This window comes from Tamandua tetradactyla, chromosome 6, assembly GCF_023851605.1.
Source record: "Tamandua tetradactyla isolate mTamTet1 chromosome 6, mTamTet1.pri, whole genome shotgun sequence".
Taxonomy (NCBI): Eukaryota; Metazoa; Chordata; class Mammalia; order Pilosa; family Myrmecophagidae; genus Tamandua; species Tamandua tetradactyla.
In genome coordinates, this window is record NC_135332.1 from 44,325,189 (window position 1) to 44,338,743 (window position 13,555).

Below are 13,555 nucleotides of genomic sequence, written 5' to 3' on the forward strand. Positions count from 1 at the left end.
TTGGTCAGGATGGAATTGTTGATCCTATGGTACCAGGGCCATACTCATCCCTGGAGTCATATTCCATGCCACCAGGGCGACTTTGACCCCGGATGTCATGTCCCATGTAGTGGGGATGCCTTTGCTGATTTTTTAGTTGGCTGATTTTGTTTTTCTTTCTGCATGTAATTTTTAATTTTTTTGTAGCAACATTTAAAAAATAAAAAGAGACAGAAATTAATAATATATTTCATTTATGTGATAAAAAGATTATTTCAACAAGTTATTACTTAAAAGTATTAGCAATATATTTTATATTTTTTTCATACCAAATCTTCAAAATTTGTTGTGTCTCTTACGATTATAGCACATCTTAATTCAGACTAGTCACATTTTAGGTACTCAATTGCTACTTGTGGCTTGTGGCTGCTGTGTTGGCTAGCACAAATATGGTTTATACTCTGTCCAGAAGATGCATTGCTCCTATCTTTGGACCAAAGTCAAGAGGTATATTCTTTTTTTTTAATGGAAACCAAAGTTTGGTGAAACCTAAAGACATTAAAATGCATTTATTAACAACAATTATGTTGAATTGAAAGGTTACTTAACTAGTTATACTCTTACCCTCTGGTAGCAGTATACATTGACAGCCTTTGGGATGGCATTTTGGCCCAATCTTTGAATTTTAAATGTGCATACCTTTAGATTCAACAATTTCACATCTCAAAGTTTATCCTAAAGAAATACAAACATACAATATCTTATGCATAAGATCCTTCATTATGGCACTGTTTGGTATGGCTTACAAAAAGTGAGAAGGCAATATTAATTCCCATCAGCAGGAGATTGATTAATACATCGACACAGTGGAACACCTTGCAATCATGGAAAAGAATATAATAGACTATATGGTTCAGTAAGAAAAGAGCATAATGAAGACGATTAAGTATATTATGATCCTGTTTTTATGTTAAAAATATATCCAGTTTATATTTGTGTGTACATCGAAAATTGTACAGCCAAATTTAGTTTTAATCAACAGTGATTGTTTCTAGGGGATAGGACTACAGGGCACTTTTCAGTTCTCTATACATTTCTGTATTTGGATTTTTTTTCTTTTATTTATTTATTAATTTAAAATTTCCCAACAAACGAACTAAAACGTAACGTGTGATCATTCTGTTCTATATATATAATCAGTAATTCACAATATCATCACTTAGTTGCATATTCATAATTTCTTAGAACATTTGCATGTATTTGGATTTTTTAATAAGGATCATAATTGCTTTTTATAATTAGGGCTAACACATTTTTTTAGAAACATGATACACAGATTTTTTTTGCATCGTTATAAATAAGCAAAAAATTTGAAACAATATAAATGTTCAACAATATGAAAAGTATATGTAGCCACTTGTATTCATATATTGTTTATGGGATAATAATAGTACTAAATGAAAAAAAAGAATACAAAGTTGTATCTATATATATAATAGGATCACTGTAAAACAATTTGATTAACATAACTAACCAGAATGCTAACAATAATCTGTAGGTAGATGGACTGTACTTTTATCCTACAAGCTAAGTTTTTTTTTTTTTTTAATACATGGGCAGGCACTGGGAATCGAACCCAGGCCCTCTGGCATTCCAGGCAAGCGTTCTTGCCTGCTGAGCCACCGTGGCCCGCCCCAAGCTAAGCTTTTTTTCCCCAGATTTTCAGTAGTGAATTTATACTTTTCTGTTACTCTTATGATAGCGACAGATCTCATCATTTATTCTTATAAAATTCATTTATTAAGAAAACGTATAAAATTTGGGAGGCCTAGCTGTGGGAGGTCCAGTAGAGAATCAGATTAGTTGATATGTATGAAAATGTTTCTCTAAGCTGTATAACATACTGCTCATGAAAATGTATTTTTGTTTGTGCAAAGTGTTTTGCCCAGAGTTTTTTAGACTTTTTGACATAGGGAACCCACACTAGTGAGTGATGGTGTTGGTGAGATATTGCATTAAGGCATTATACCACCAACCTGTGCAACTGTCAGTAGGTAGCTTTAATGATACTGAAAAATGATTAAAATGTTTGTAGAGGAGAAAAATGGGGTTGCCAAGTCCTCATTTTCTTTTGCCTGGAATAATTTTTGAAGTTTAACAAATATACTGCTCGAGGGCAAAAGTGTACCTGTTCTTTTTTGGGGGCTGTAATCTAGGTGGATCTGTGTTGAACTTCTGTTATTTACAATGTGCTGTTATCAGACTTTTCCCTTATAACACTGAGGGAAAAGAGAATAATGCAGTTATGAGTGATAAGTGCTAATGAATTATCCCCTGTTCGACTTTGGAGCTACATGTTCCTGATCAGTTCTGGAGTGTGATAACTCATAGAATGTGTGTCCTTTTTTAAGTTAATAGTTACTAATGTTGCTGCCTGTTTGTTTCCTATTTATGTAGGTTTCATGTCCTTAGCAAGCTGCTGAGCTTCATGGCACCTATTGACCATACTACAATGAATGATGATGCCAGGTGAGTAATAGATTAATTATATGTCTCAAATGGCTTCATGACAGCCGGATATTGACCTGTTCTACAGCCTGTCACCCTCTCATTTCTCCTTATCAGTTAACCATTTGTCATTGGCATCATAGTAAGGGTCCCTGTCACATCTCTTCCCTCCTATAATTACTGTAAAACCAAACAAAAAATTTCCATAAATTTCAGTGCTGTTCTAGTGCTTTTTGTTTTTGTTACTTTGTTTTGCTGTTAACTTTAGCCCACCTGCCAAGATAGCTCAGCTACTCTCTAGAACAGGGGTCAGGATAGCACATATGCTCACTTTGTGTGTTTGGGGGTTTTGCACATAAGCTCCCCTTTTAAAAATGTCTCTAGGGATATGCATGTGTTTTGTTTGATGAGGCTGCTGGTGAGGATTTTTAAAAAGTGTTTTTATAAAAGAAATACCTGCTCATTTTATAAAGCTAAAACAAAACAGAAATATATATAGAAAAACTGTCTACCCATAATACAATTCTTAAAATTATTTTTTAAACTTTTTTTATTGTGAAATATAACATATATACAAAAAAGCAATAAATTTCCAAGTGCATTTTAACAGGTAGTTATAGAGCAGATTTTAAAATCTGGTATGGATTATAGTTCCACGATTTTTTGTTTTTTCCTTCTCGCTGCTCCAAGATGCTGGAGACCAACAGAAATATCAATATAATTATTTAGCATTCATACTCATTTGTTAAATCCTATCTTCTCTGTTATACTTCTTTTCTTTAAATACAATATATACATAAAAGCAATAAATTTCAAAGTACATCACAACAATTAGTTGTAGAACAGATTTCCGACTTTGGAATGGGTTACAATTCCATATTTTAGGTTTTTATTTCTATCTGCTCTAAGGTACTGGAAGCTAAAAGAAATATCAGTATAGTGATTCAGTACTCATACTCATTTGTTAAACCTGACTTTCTATGTATAACTCCACCATCTCTTTGATCTTTCTTTCATTCTTTAGGGGAATTTGGGCTATGCCCGTTCTTACTTTTCAGTGTTGGAAGGGGCTGTTGATAATGTGGGATAGGGGGTTGGAACTTGTTAATGTTCTGGAGAGACTGGCCCTTCTGCATTTCAGGATTTATCTGGTCCAGGGACCCATCTGGAGGTTGTAGGTTTTGGAGAATTACCCTAGTGCAGGGAACGTTTGTGGAATCTTGTAGAATGCCCTAGGTATTCTTTAGGATTGGCAGGGATGGTTTTGGTTGGGGTTTGGCAAGTTATAATAGGTAGCGGTGTCTAACTGAAGCATATGTTAGAGTGAACTCCGGTGTAGTCTCTCGACTCTATTAGAACTCTCTCAGTCACTGATACCGTATTTGTTACACTTCTTTTCCCCCTTTTGATCAGAATGGTGTGAAGGACATTTTTAAACATAAATCATCACCAAGTGAAATTATTGAACATAATGTAGGCACATGTGAGTTTTGTCAGCTTTATCCCTGAAACGGTATTTAACCTTTTTATTTGAGAATATTTAATTTGCTTCCCTGGAAAGTTGTAGATTTGCAAGGTTAGGTGAATGAAATTATTAACTTTTCATTTGGTTTGTTCGTTGCTTTGTGTATAAAACAGCTTATGGATGGTTCTGAGTATATCTGCCTTACATCATATGCTCTCCTGTGCTTGGCAAGTGAAAGCCTGGGTGGGGTTGTTTTAAAAATTTATTTCTGAATCTATTTGCTTTTAAAAATTGCAGAGTAAAATGAATGCATGTTGGATTCCTTGTTAGGAATGAAGAAAATCACATCAACAAGAAAGGAAAAGTAGATGGTTAAAATGAACCCAAACCCTTTAAGATCCCATTATTATTTCAGGCATAAAATGAAACCTGGCTTAAAAATCAATGACAGCTGAAGACCAGAGGAACAGAGGTTTATTTTGTCCCGAATCTAAATTTTTTGTAGCATATAGTCTAACTCAACATGTGTATAGATCATTTAAACAACCCAAACACATGGAGCCCAGAATGGGAATGGTAGCTTATAATTTTGTATAGCTTAATGTAATGCCTGGATACATCCCAGAATATGTTAGGAACATAATTAAAAAGTATTAGCAAAATCCCTTGAGGATGGGAGAAAAAATACAGAACTATATATTTTTAATTATTTATAATTAATTAACTTCACTATGAGGAAAATCCCTGATATTGCCTCAAACATTAGCAACTCCAAAGTCAGTGGTCCAAGCCCTTGATCTTGAGGCTTGCTTTTATGAAGCTTATTTATGTAGTGGAGATGCTAAGCCTACCTATAGTTATACCTAACTTCCAGAGGACCTCTTTTGTTGCTCAGATGTGCCTCCTCCCCCCAATGCCCTATTCTGCAAGTTAAATCATTACCCTCCCCCTATATGGGACATGACATCCAGGGGTGAAAATCTCCCTGGCAGTGTGGGATATGACTCCCAGGGATGAGCCTAGCTCCTGGCACCATGGGATCAACAATGCCTTTCTCACCAAACCGGGAGAATAACTGTAACAAAATAAGTTTATCAGTTGCTGAGAAAATTCAAATAGAGTTGAGAGACTATTCTGGAGGCTAGTCTTACACAAGCTTCAGCTGAATATTGCTGTTTACCATGGTTTTTCCAAATCCCAGCCAAAACCATTCCTGTCAACCCTAAAGAATACCTAGGACTCTATCAGAGATTCTACAAAGGCTCAATGCATTATGGTTACTTTCTAGAAGCCTACAAACTCCATATGGGTTCTAGACCAGATGAATCCTGAAACCCAGACAGGCCAGCTTCTCCAGAAAATCAACTAGTTCCATCCCCCTACTCCATATTATCAACAGTCTTTTCCACATGAAAAAGTTAGAATGGGCAAAGCCCAAATAACCCTAAAATTTGGGAGAAAGATCAAAGGAGAAGGTGGAATTATAACAGAGAAGATGGGATTTAACAAATGAGTATGACTGCTGAATCATTATATTGGTATTTCTTTTAGTCTGCAGTGTCTTGGAGCAGCTAGAAGGAAAAACCTAAAATTGTGAAACTCACTTATACCAAACTCTGAAATCTGTTCCATAACTAATTGTTGTGGTGTGCTTTGAAATTTATTGTTTTTGGCATATATGTTATTTTTCACAATAAAAAAAATCAATGATGTTTTAAATACAGTACTACTAGATTGTTTGGAAATCACTTTTATCTTGGTTTTAATTGAGATTTTTCTTAAATCACCTGATGCCCCAAAGGCCCTTAGTTTTCAAGAATCTTATTTATTTGCTCAGAATTTTTGAAGGTCCTACTATATGCTAGACAATTTGAAAATGACTATGTTATTTAGTATTATGTTGGACATGTGCTCCAAGAAACATAAAACTTAACTATAGAGGCATAAAGCAAATGGGAGTTTTTCTGAGAAGGTAATTCTAAGAGTAGTAGGTTATTGCTGGCAGTGTTTTTCACTTCTCAGTGATATTAGGACCGACATTTCTTGGCCTTGCCTGCATGGTCCTAGAATAACATCTTCACCTTCAGCCATTGAATATGCATTCAGGGCAAGAAGAGGAAAGAAATGGTGCCAGCCATACCTGTTTTTCTTTTATAAGAAAAGTGAAAGCTTTTTTTTCTAGGAAACCTCTTATATCTCACTGACCAGAACATTGTTACCTCTCCACCTCTGGTAGAGCAGGTGAGGGAGAAGGGTTTGGGAGTGTGGTTTTGGATAACAATCCTTGTATCTGCCATAGTGTCTGTTATTGCGTTCAGTATTTATGGGGAAAAATGCTTACCCCTTGTGGACTGATCGCTAATTATCAGTACTGTTCTCCAGCTGGTTGGTTACTTAATAAGAAAGTAAGATAAAAGTTTAGTAGCTAGAGAACTGAGCATTCGTTTTTATCAAAGTGCATTCCATTCCCATTGTGTTTCCTAAGGATAGAAAGGCATTATATGCTGCTTAGTCTCCATAGTGTGAATAGCCAGATTAATGTATAGGTAGTTAACAGATTATAAACTCTGCTAATAGTATCAAAACTTCCAGGGCCAGTAGGTATTGTCACTTAATCTTTTTTTTCCCCTGCTCTTTTTATTGTATAGTATAACATATATACAAAGCAAAGAAATAAAAAAGCAATAGTTTTCAAAGCACTCTTCAAAAAGTGGTTACAGGACTGATCCCAGAGTTAGTCGTGGACTACCATATGATTCTCTCATATTTTTCCTTCTAGCTGCTCCACAATATAGGAGGCTAGAGGGCTTAAATACTTTTTTATCATCACAATCAACTTTTTTTTCCTTCTTTTTTTGTGAACAATAAGATATATACAAAAAAGCTATAAATTTCAAAGCACAGCACTACAATTAGTTGTAGAACATATTTCCAACTTTGACATGGGTTGCAATTTCACAATTTTAGGTTTTTACTTCTAGCTGCTCTAAAATACTGCAGACTGAAAGAGATATCAAATTAATGATTCAGCATCCATATTCATTTGTTGAGTCCTATCTTCTATGTATAATTCCATCATCACCTTTGATCTTTCCATACCTCTCTTTGGGGTTGTTTGGGCTGTGGCCATTCTAAATTTTTGATATTGGAAAGGGTCTATCACTAATATGGGGTAGGGAGATGGATCTATCTGATGTTCTGGAGAGGCTCTGCCCTCTAGGTTTCAGAACTTGTCTGGACCAGGGGCCCATCTGGAGGTTGTAGGTTTCTGGCAAGTTACTCTAGTGCCTGGAACCCTTGTAGAATCTTATATATTGCCCTTGGTGTTCTTTAGAATTGGCTGGAATGGTCCTGTTTGGGGGTTGGCAGGTTATGATAGGTAGCAAGGTCTACTGGAAACTTGCATAAGAGCAACTTCCAGAGTAGCCTCTCAACTCTATTTGAACTCTCTCTGCCACTGATACTTTATTAATTACACTTCTTTTCCCCCATTTGGTCAGGATGGAAATGTTGATCCCACGGTGCCAGGTCTGGATTCATCCTTGGGAGTCCTCTCCCATGTCAATAGGGAGACTTTCACCCCTGGATGTCATGACCCACACAGAAAGGAGGGCAATGATTTCACTTGTAGAATTGGGCTTAAGAATTGGGCTTAGAGAGACTGAGGCCACATCTGAGCAACAACAGAGGTCCTTCAGGAGTAACTCTTAGGCATGCCTATAGGTAGTCTAAGCTTCTCCTACATAAGCTTCACAAGAGTAAGCCTCATGATTGAGGGCATGGCCTATTGATTTGGGTAGCGCTGAAGTTTGATACCGTATCCTGGGATTTGTCACTTAATCTTAAATCAAATGGAAGCAGCAGTAGCTTGGCCTGTTCTATTTTTCTTTACTGAATTCCATAACATTCCGTAAAAGTATTCTAGTTTTGCAATATTTTGGGTACTATGTAGTACACTGCGAAATATCACTGAAGAATGGGAAACTTTCATAATTGTTAAAATATCAGTATCATAACATATTCCTTTCTTCAAGTGAATAGTTTTAGTTTTGCAAAGTTAAAAATATATCTTCTTGGTGTGTGTGTGTGTGTGTGTGTGTGTGTGTATGTATAGAGAAGATTTTATGATTTTGATGTGGAGAAGACTTTGTAAGCATGACACTAAGACCAGAAATGAAAGAGAAAGTGTTAGTAGATCTGACTCCATAAAAGTCACATTGAAAAAGACATCAAAAACAAAGTTAATAGATAAATGACAAACTGGAAAGAAAAAGTTCATATTTCTTTACTATGCAAAGAGTTTTTACCAATATCTAAGAATATCCTGGTAGAATAATGGGCAACGCATATGAGCAAGCAAACTCGAAAATCATAAAAGAAAAATCTAAAATGACTAAAAAAAAAAAACTTTCATTAATCAGAGAAATACAAATTAAAATAAAGAGATTTACTCTTTTCCCTGTTAAATTGGAAAACATTGAAAGGATCAGTGATCCCTTTATTGATAATGGTGCGAGGAAACTGGCACTTTTTCCAAATAATATTTTTGGAATGGGGAATGTAAATTGCAAAATCTTTCTTGGAGGGCTTTTTAGCAATGTATTTCAAAATGTTAAGTGTGTGTGTGTTTCTTGAACCAGAAAATCCACTTGTAGGCGATGACTTAAAGAAATAGCAACTTAGCAAATATATTTGTCTCAAGGATCTTTATTACAGCTTTGTTTATAATGGGGAAAAATAAGAAACAGTTGAAATGACCATTGATAGGGAACTGGTTAAATAAATCACAGTAAAATGCAATGAAATTATAAGCAGCTATTAAAGGATGAAGTAGAGCTATATGGATTAGCATTGTTTAATGAGAAAGTAGGTCACAAAATAGTATAATTCTGTTTTTGAATGAAATAGAAAATAAAGTTGTGTTTTTGCTTTCATGGAAAGATCTCCAAGATATTTTGTTAAGTGGAAAAAGAAACAATGCTTGTAATAGGATCCATTTATATTTTCAAGATAAAAATTATACAGGTGTATAAATACACATACGTATGTATTATAGTGTTTAGGAAATGGTCTGGAAAGACCATACACCATAATATTAAAAGTGTTTACCATAGGGAAGGGAGTGGGATGAGGATGGGGATAAAGGAAAACTTTCAATGTTTTATTTTTTATTGGCTTAAATTTTTTTCCATAAGAATGGATTTATGCTAGTTGTTGTTTTAAAAACTTAAAAAATGAGAAGCTCTGGAACAATGTACATCAAGCTCTTTACTGTTTATTGTGGGATGGGGTGTAGTTAAAAATACATTTACTTTGTATTATATGTGTTTTGTACTGTTTGTTTTTTTGTTTAACAATAAGCTTGTATTGCTTTTTATCAACAGAGAAAAATGAAATTTATCTATCTATATATGAGAGAAGGTCCTGATTATTTCCCTGTTGAAATAAATAAATTAAGCCTTCATGATTTCTGACCTATGGACCATTTCAATAAAACTGTATTTTAAAGACATTTTCCCCAGCCTTTTTGATTTCTTGTTCCCAGTGACAACTCCCCCGCCTGTGGTCCCTAGCTCACCCAGTTCTGAAGAGAGAAACCTCTTTTACTCAGGTGGTCCTTGGTTCTAGTGTAATGTTATACACACATGTGTGAGTTTGGTTACTGCTCGGTGTTGGAGTATGTGTTTAGGAGAGTGGGACCCCCGTGCTTTTACTCATCCTTGAATCCGCACTTCCCTTGTCCGATCTAAGCTTAATAAATTTGTCCTGGGTTAAATTGAAGTGAAACCAGAATTAGTTCGCCTTATGGGAGAAAGAAGGGATCTTTAACATGGGGTATTAAAGTATTCTTAGTAGAGAAATACTTGGGTTTTTAAAAAGATAGTGGCATCTTCTTTTTGTTTTTCATGTGACATGATCTGTATAGTGTTATCTATGTAGTTAATTTCTACTGAAACCTGTTTTGCCCTCTTTTCTCACAGAGAAATTTTTCTCTTCAAGTGATAGCTCTCCTTTTTAAATGCAAAGTAGCTCAGTGTGTCCCTGTGTTACCAAATTTCCTTTTGAGTAATTTCTTTTTTAGGTATAGTTTGAATAGCGGTTTTAATTGCCTTGATGTGCCTTAGGGTCTCCTTCTGTTAGTGAAAGTCTCAGGTAACCTCTGATACTTTTTATATGCTGGTCCAGTAAATTTTTACACATCTCTCTTATAAGGCAGGCAGTTGGTTTCTACTGCATACCAGAGGAACACTCCCAATATTGAGATACTGAGAGGAAACAACAACAAAAATCCCACTTTACCCAAGGGTTCCCATGTTTATATGCAAAAGAGGAGCTTTCTGTCAGTCTAAATCCTTTATATTCTTGGCATAGGGCAGCTCAGCTCCCAGAGCAACTATTGTTTACCCTTCAGACTCATCTTCACCAAGAGGGCAGAGTATTGTGTGATACAGTAGAGACACAGTTATCAGTGGATAAGGAGGAGAAAAGGTGTGAAGTCTCATTGGTGGAATCCCTCTAAGCTTATTGTCAGCACCCAGAGTAGGTCAGTATATTACTTGCATTTTTACAGGGTTGCTGTTCACTGCTCTGACTGTTGAAACTATTCTAAGCTTATCACAGACATTTTAGAAACAGAGCTTGCTTTACATGTTGTGAAACCCCCTGGAGTGCTGTTATACCAGAGAGAATATGAAGTAAAAATTCAGATGATCTCTTATCATAGTTGTAACAAAATGAAGAATTTGGAGACTATGGAAATAATCAGCTGTTTTTTGTCTGTGTCTTTTGACATACCCTCTGAGGCAGACTTTGAAAGAAGTAATTTTTTTTTTCAATTTTTATGCTGATGTAGGTCAGATAATAAAATGCTAGTGTGACAAGTAGGAGAAGCAATTACTGCGTGAGACCTCGGAGGCAGGTAAAGATGACTTTCTTGAAACTGGCCACTGACTCAGATTTGGGGACGGAAACCCACGTGGACTGCTTGTTCTGCTGGAGTGGGTTTAGGCCGCTAGTGTGGAAGAGGTGTGAGGAGCAGCGGTCAGGTCAACCTGGTGTATGGCAAAGAAAACTGATGTTTTGCCTTGTTAGCTGCTGCTTCAGAGAGGGGTTATTAGATCAACTCTGTTGTGGTAGTATCCTTAAAAGGCAGCGGTTATTGTATTTTCCTAAGCATACTTTTTTTTCTTTACTATCAGGATAGTAGCAATCTTCATGTTTTGTAAGTGCTCCATTCCTTTGCAGAGAACTTAAATTCTCAACAGAAACAGTAAGAATTTGAATTTTAGCTTCCCATTTCCCCCCAAAAATAAAAAATCACTTTTCCTCCTCTTTTTATAAAGCTGCTTGGCATTAAAGAAGAACAAGGAGACAATCCTTTAAAGCTGAGTACCAAGCACCAAATACATTATTGTTTTACATCTGGAGTTTTAGAAATGTACAAATGTAATCCAGCCTTGTAAAGTGCTTTGTCAACATCACTGCCATGTTGTTCTTGAGGTGCGTTGGTATAATAGAATTTGTACAGGCAATTTATCTTCGACTTGCCATTTTTCTGTGTGGGTCTGTACCCTAAATATGGGTACATTCTGCCACTCTACTGATAATCTTCTTTTCCCTCTAATTGGTAGCCCATAGGTTCTTAAACCATTTTTGACTCCCCCTTTGCCCACTTTACCCCTTCGTAGAAATCTGCACTGAATCATAGTGAAATATCCTGGTGTAGCTGGCTCAGTATTTGAGAGCACATCAAGTAATAACCCCAGAATAGAGTATTTTCTGTTGGTTAAAAACTTGCAAGCAAGCATGGTTAAGATACAGATGTTTTCTCAGAAGGGTCTTATCTCCTAAGAAGATACAGGTTATTCTGACAAGGGAAACAAGTCTGGGCAAATATGCAACATTGATCTAATCAGCACGAACAAGAGCAATATTTTAACTGGGACTACCTTTTACCAGCATCATTAAAGGCCCCCATTACTCTTTTATTAGAGGTTCCCTCTCTTTCTTATCAGATTACAGAATGAACATAACTCATGGCAGTGATTTGATCTCTTGTTAAAGAGGATTGCAGTTTTGCATTAACTTGGATTGATACAGTTTATAATTCTCTTGTTGATACTCAGGCAGGTGGTGTCACATGTTTGACCCCCCAGCAGTGCTGAGAGAAAAGGGAACCCTATATATCATCATTAAAGATGGCATCCAGCACAGAGATAGGAGGCAGGCAGCCTGCCTCCTCCAGCAATGCCGGAAAGGACAAAGGAAACATTCTCAAGTTCAAACCTGAGACTTGGGCCAGAGTTTTAAAAGTGGACTGAAGAGAAAATAGTGCTGTTATTTCCTGTATTTTCCCTGATTTGCTACTGTTTGATCCTAAACATTTCCAGAGAATTTACATTCTTAAATTTGAAGGTTTGGTACCAAAAGGAGGTAGCATGATAAGAGCCATCTTCTAGAAGGAGACTGTAGAGGCTAAACAGATAAATCCTTCTGCAAAATGAGGCTTCTTGAATATAATTCTCATTTCTGCAGTCACATTCCCATCATTTCATTAAAGAATTGTAATCCTTCGACAGAATTTCTAAATGAGATTTCCCAACTCATTTACACAAATGAAAGTAAGTGTTTCTCTTAAGGACTTACTATTTTTTTAAGTTTCTTTATTTTATTATTATTGTCTTTCTAAATATAGTAGTTTATAGATATTGTATTAATTACAACTAAGTAACTTGCAAGTGGATAGGCAACAGCTATATGTTTTTCACCTTAATTTAGATTAGTCATTCAGACATATTAACAGGTTTCCCACAGGGATCACTCAGCCAACATTAGACTGCTGAGAAATATGGACCATTTCTGTTTATAAGTGCACTCATCCTTTGCTCTGATTTATCTATCCTAAGTCTGTCACTCTATTTCTGATTAGCAATAAAATGATATAGAATAATAATATCATATTCTACTTATTGAGCATTTCACTGTGTGCCAGGTATTGCACTAAGTCCTTCATGTACGTTTCCATTCAGTCTTCATAAGACACCAGTGAAATATTTGTCATTTGCATTTTACAGACGAGAATACTGACTTTGCAAATGAAGGGCAAGAAAGCATTGGAGCTGGTATAGATATCTTGGAATGTGACTTCTAAATCCTTCTGCTGTTTTCCAGGAAATCAGCAAGCCTTTAGAAGTATGAGAGAATGATATGCCGAAGGAAACCACTTCTTCCTAACACACATACACGTACCCCACCCCGTCCCCCACGGATATAGACACAGAGACTTTCTCTCAGTTTAAAACTTGTTTGGATTACACCACTTTTTCTTTTCCATTCCTTTCTTTTATAATAGAGATACTTTTTACAGAGGTAGGTTTTTGCGTATCATTCATTCATTTTTTAGGGTGAGTTACTGAATTCCCAAACCTGTTCTTAGGATGATTATGTCATTCTTCTGATTACAAAGATCCTAAATCTCAGAATTAGCTTTGAATCCTGACTAATATGTTCAGTCATGTTGCTTCTTACAGTTCTACCTCTGTCATTCTCAGGCAGAGATCTGCTTTCTTTAGAGTCAATATCTTTTTCCTGGGTAGTAAAAAT

General features: G+C 35.8%; 1 protein-coding gene across 3 annotated transcripts in view; it reads left to right on the plus strand.

Moving 5' to 3' along the window:
* Positions 1–13,555, plus strand: part of AATF (apoptosis antagonizing transcription factor) — a 157,373-nt gene that overhangs the window by 129,505 nt on the left and 14,313 nt on the right. The window contains exons 11-12 of one of the 3 annotated variants that reach the window (XM_077165065.1): positions 2,437–2,508; positions 9,337–9,361. In XM_077165065.1, coding sequence (XP_077021180.1) covers positions 2,437–2,508; positions 9,337–9,346 — 82 coding nt within the window. In that variant the 3' untranslated portion in view covers positions 9,347–9,361. Of the gene's footprint in view, positions 1–2,436; positions 2,509–7,452; positions 7,952–9,336; positions 9,362–13,555 lie in introns of those variants that run through there. The other 2 variants (XM_077165063.1, XM_077165064.1) reach the window with 2 other exon arrangements.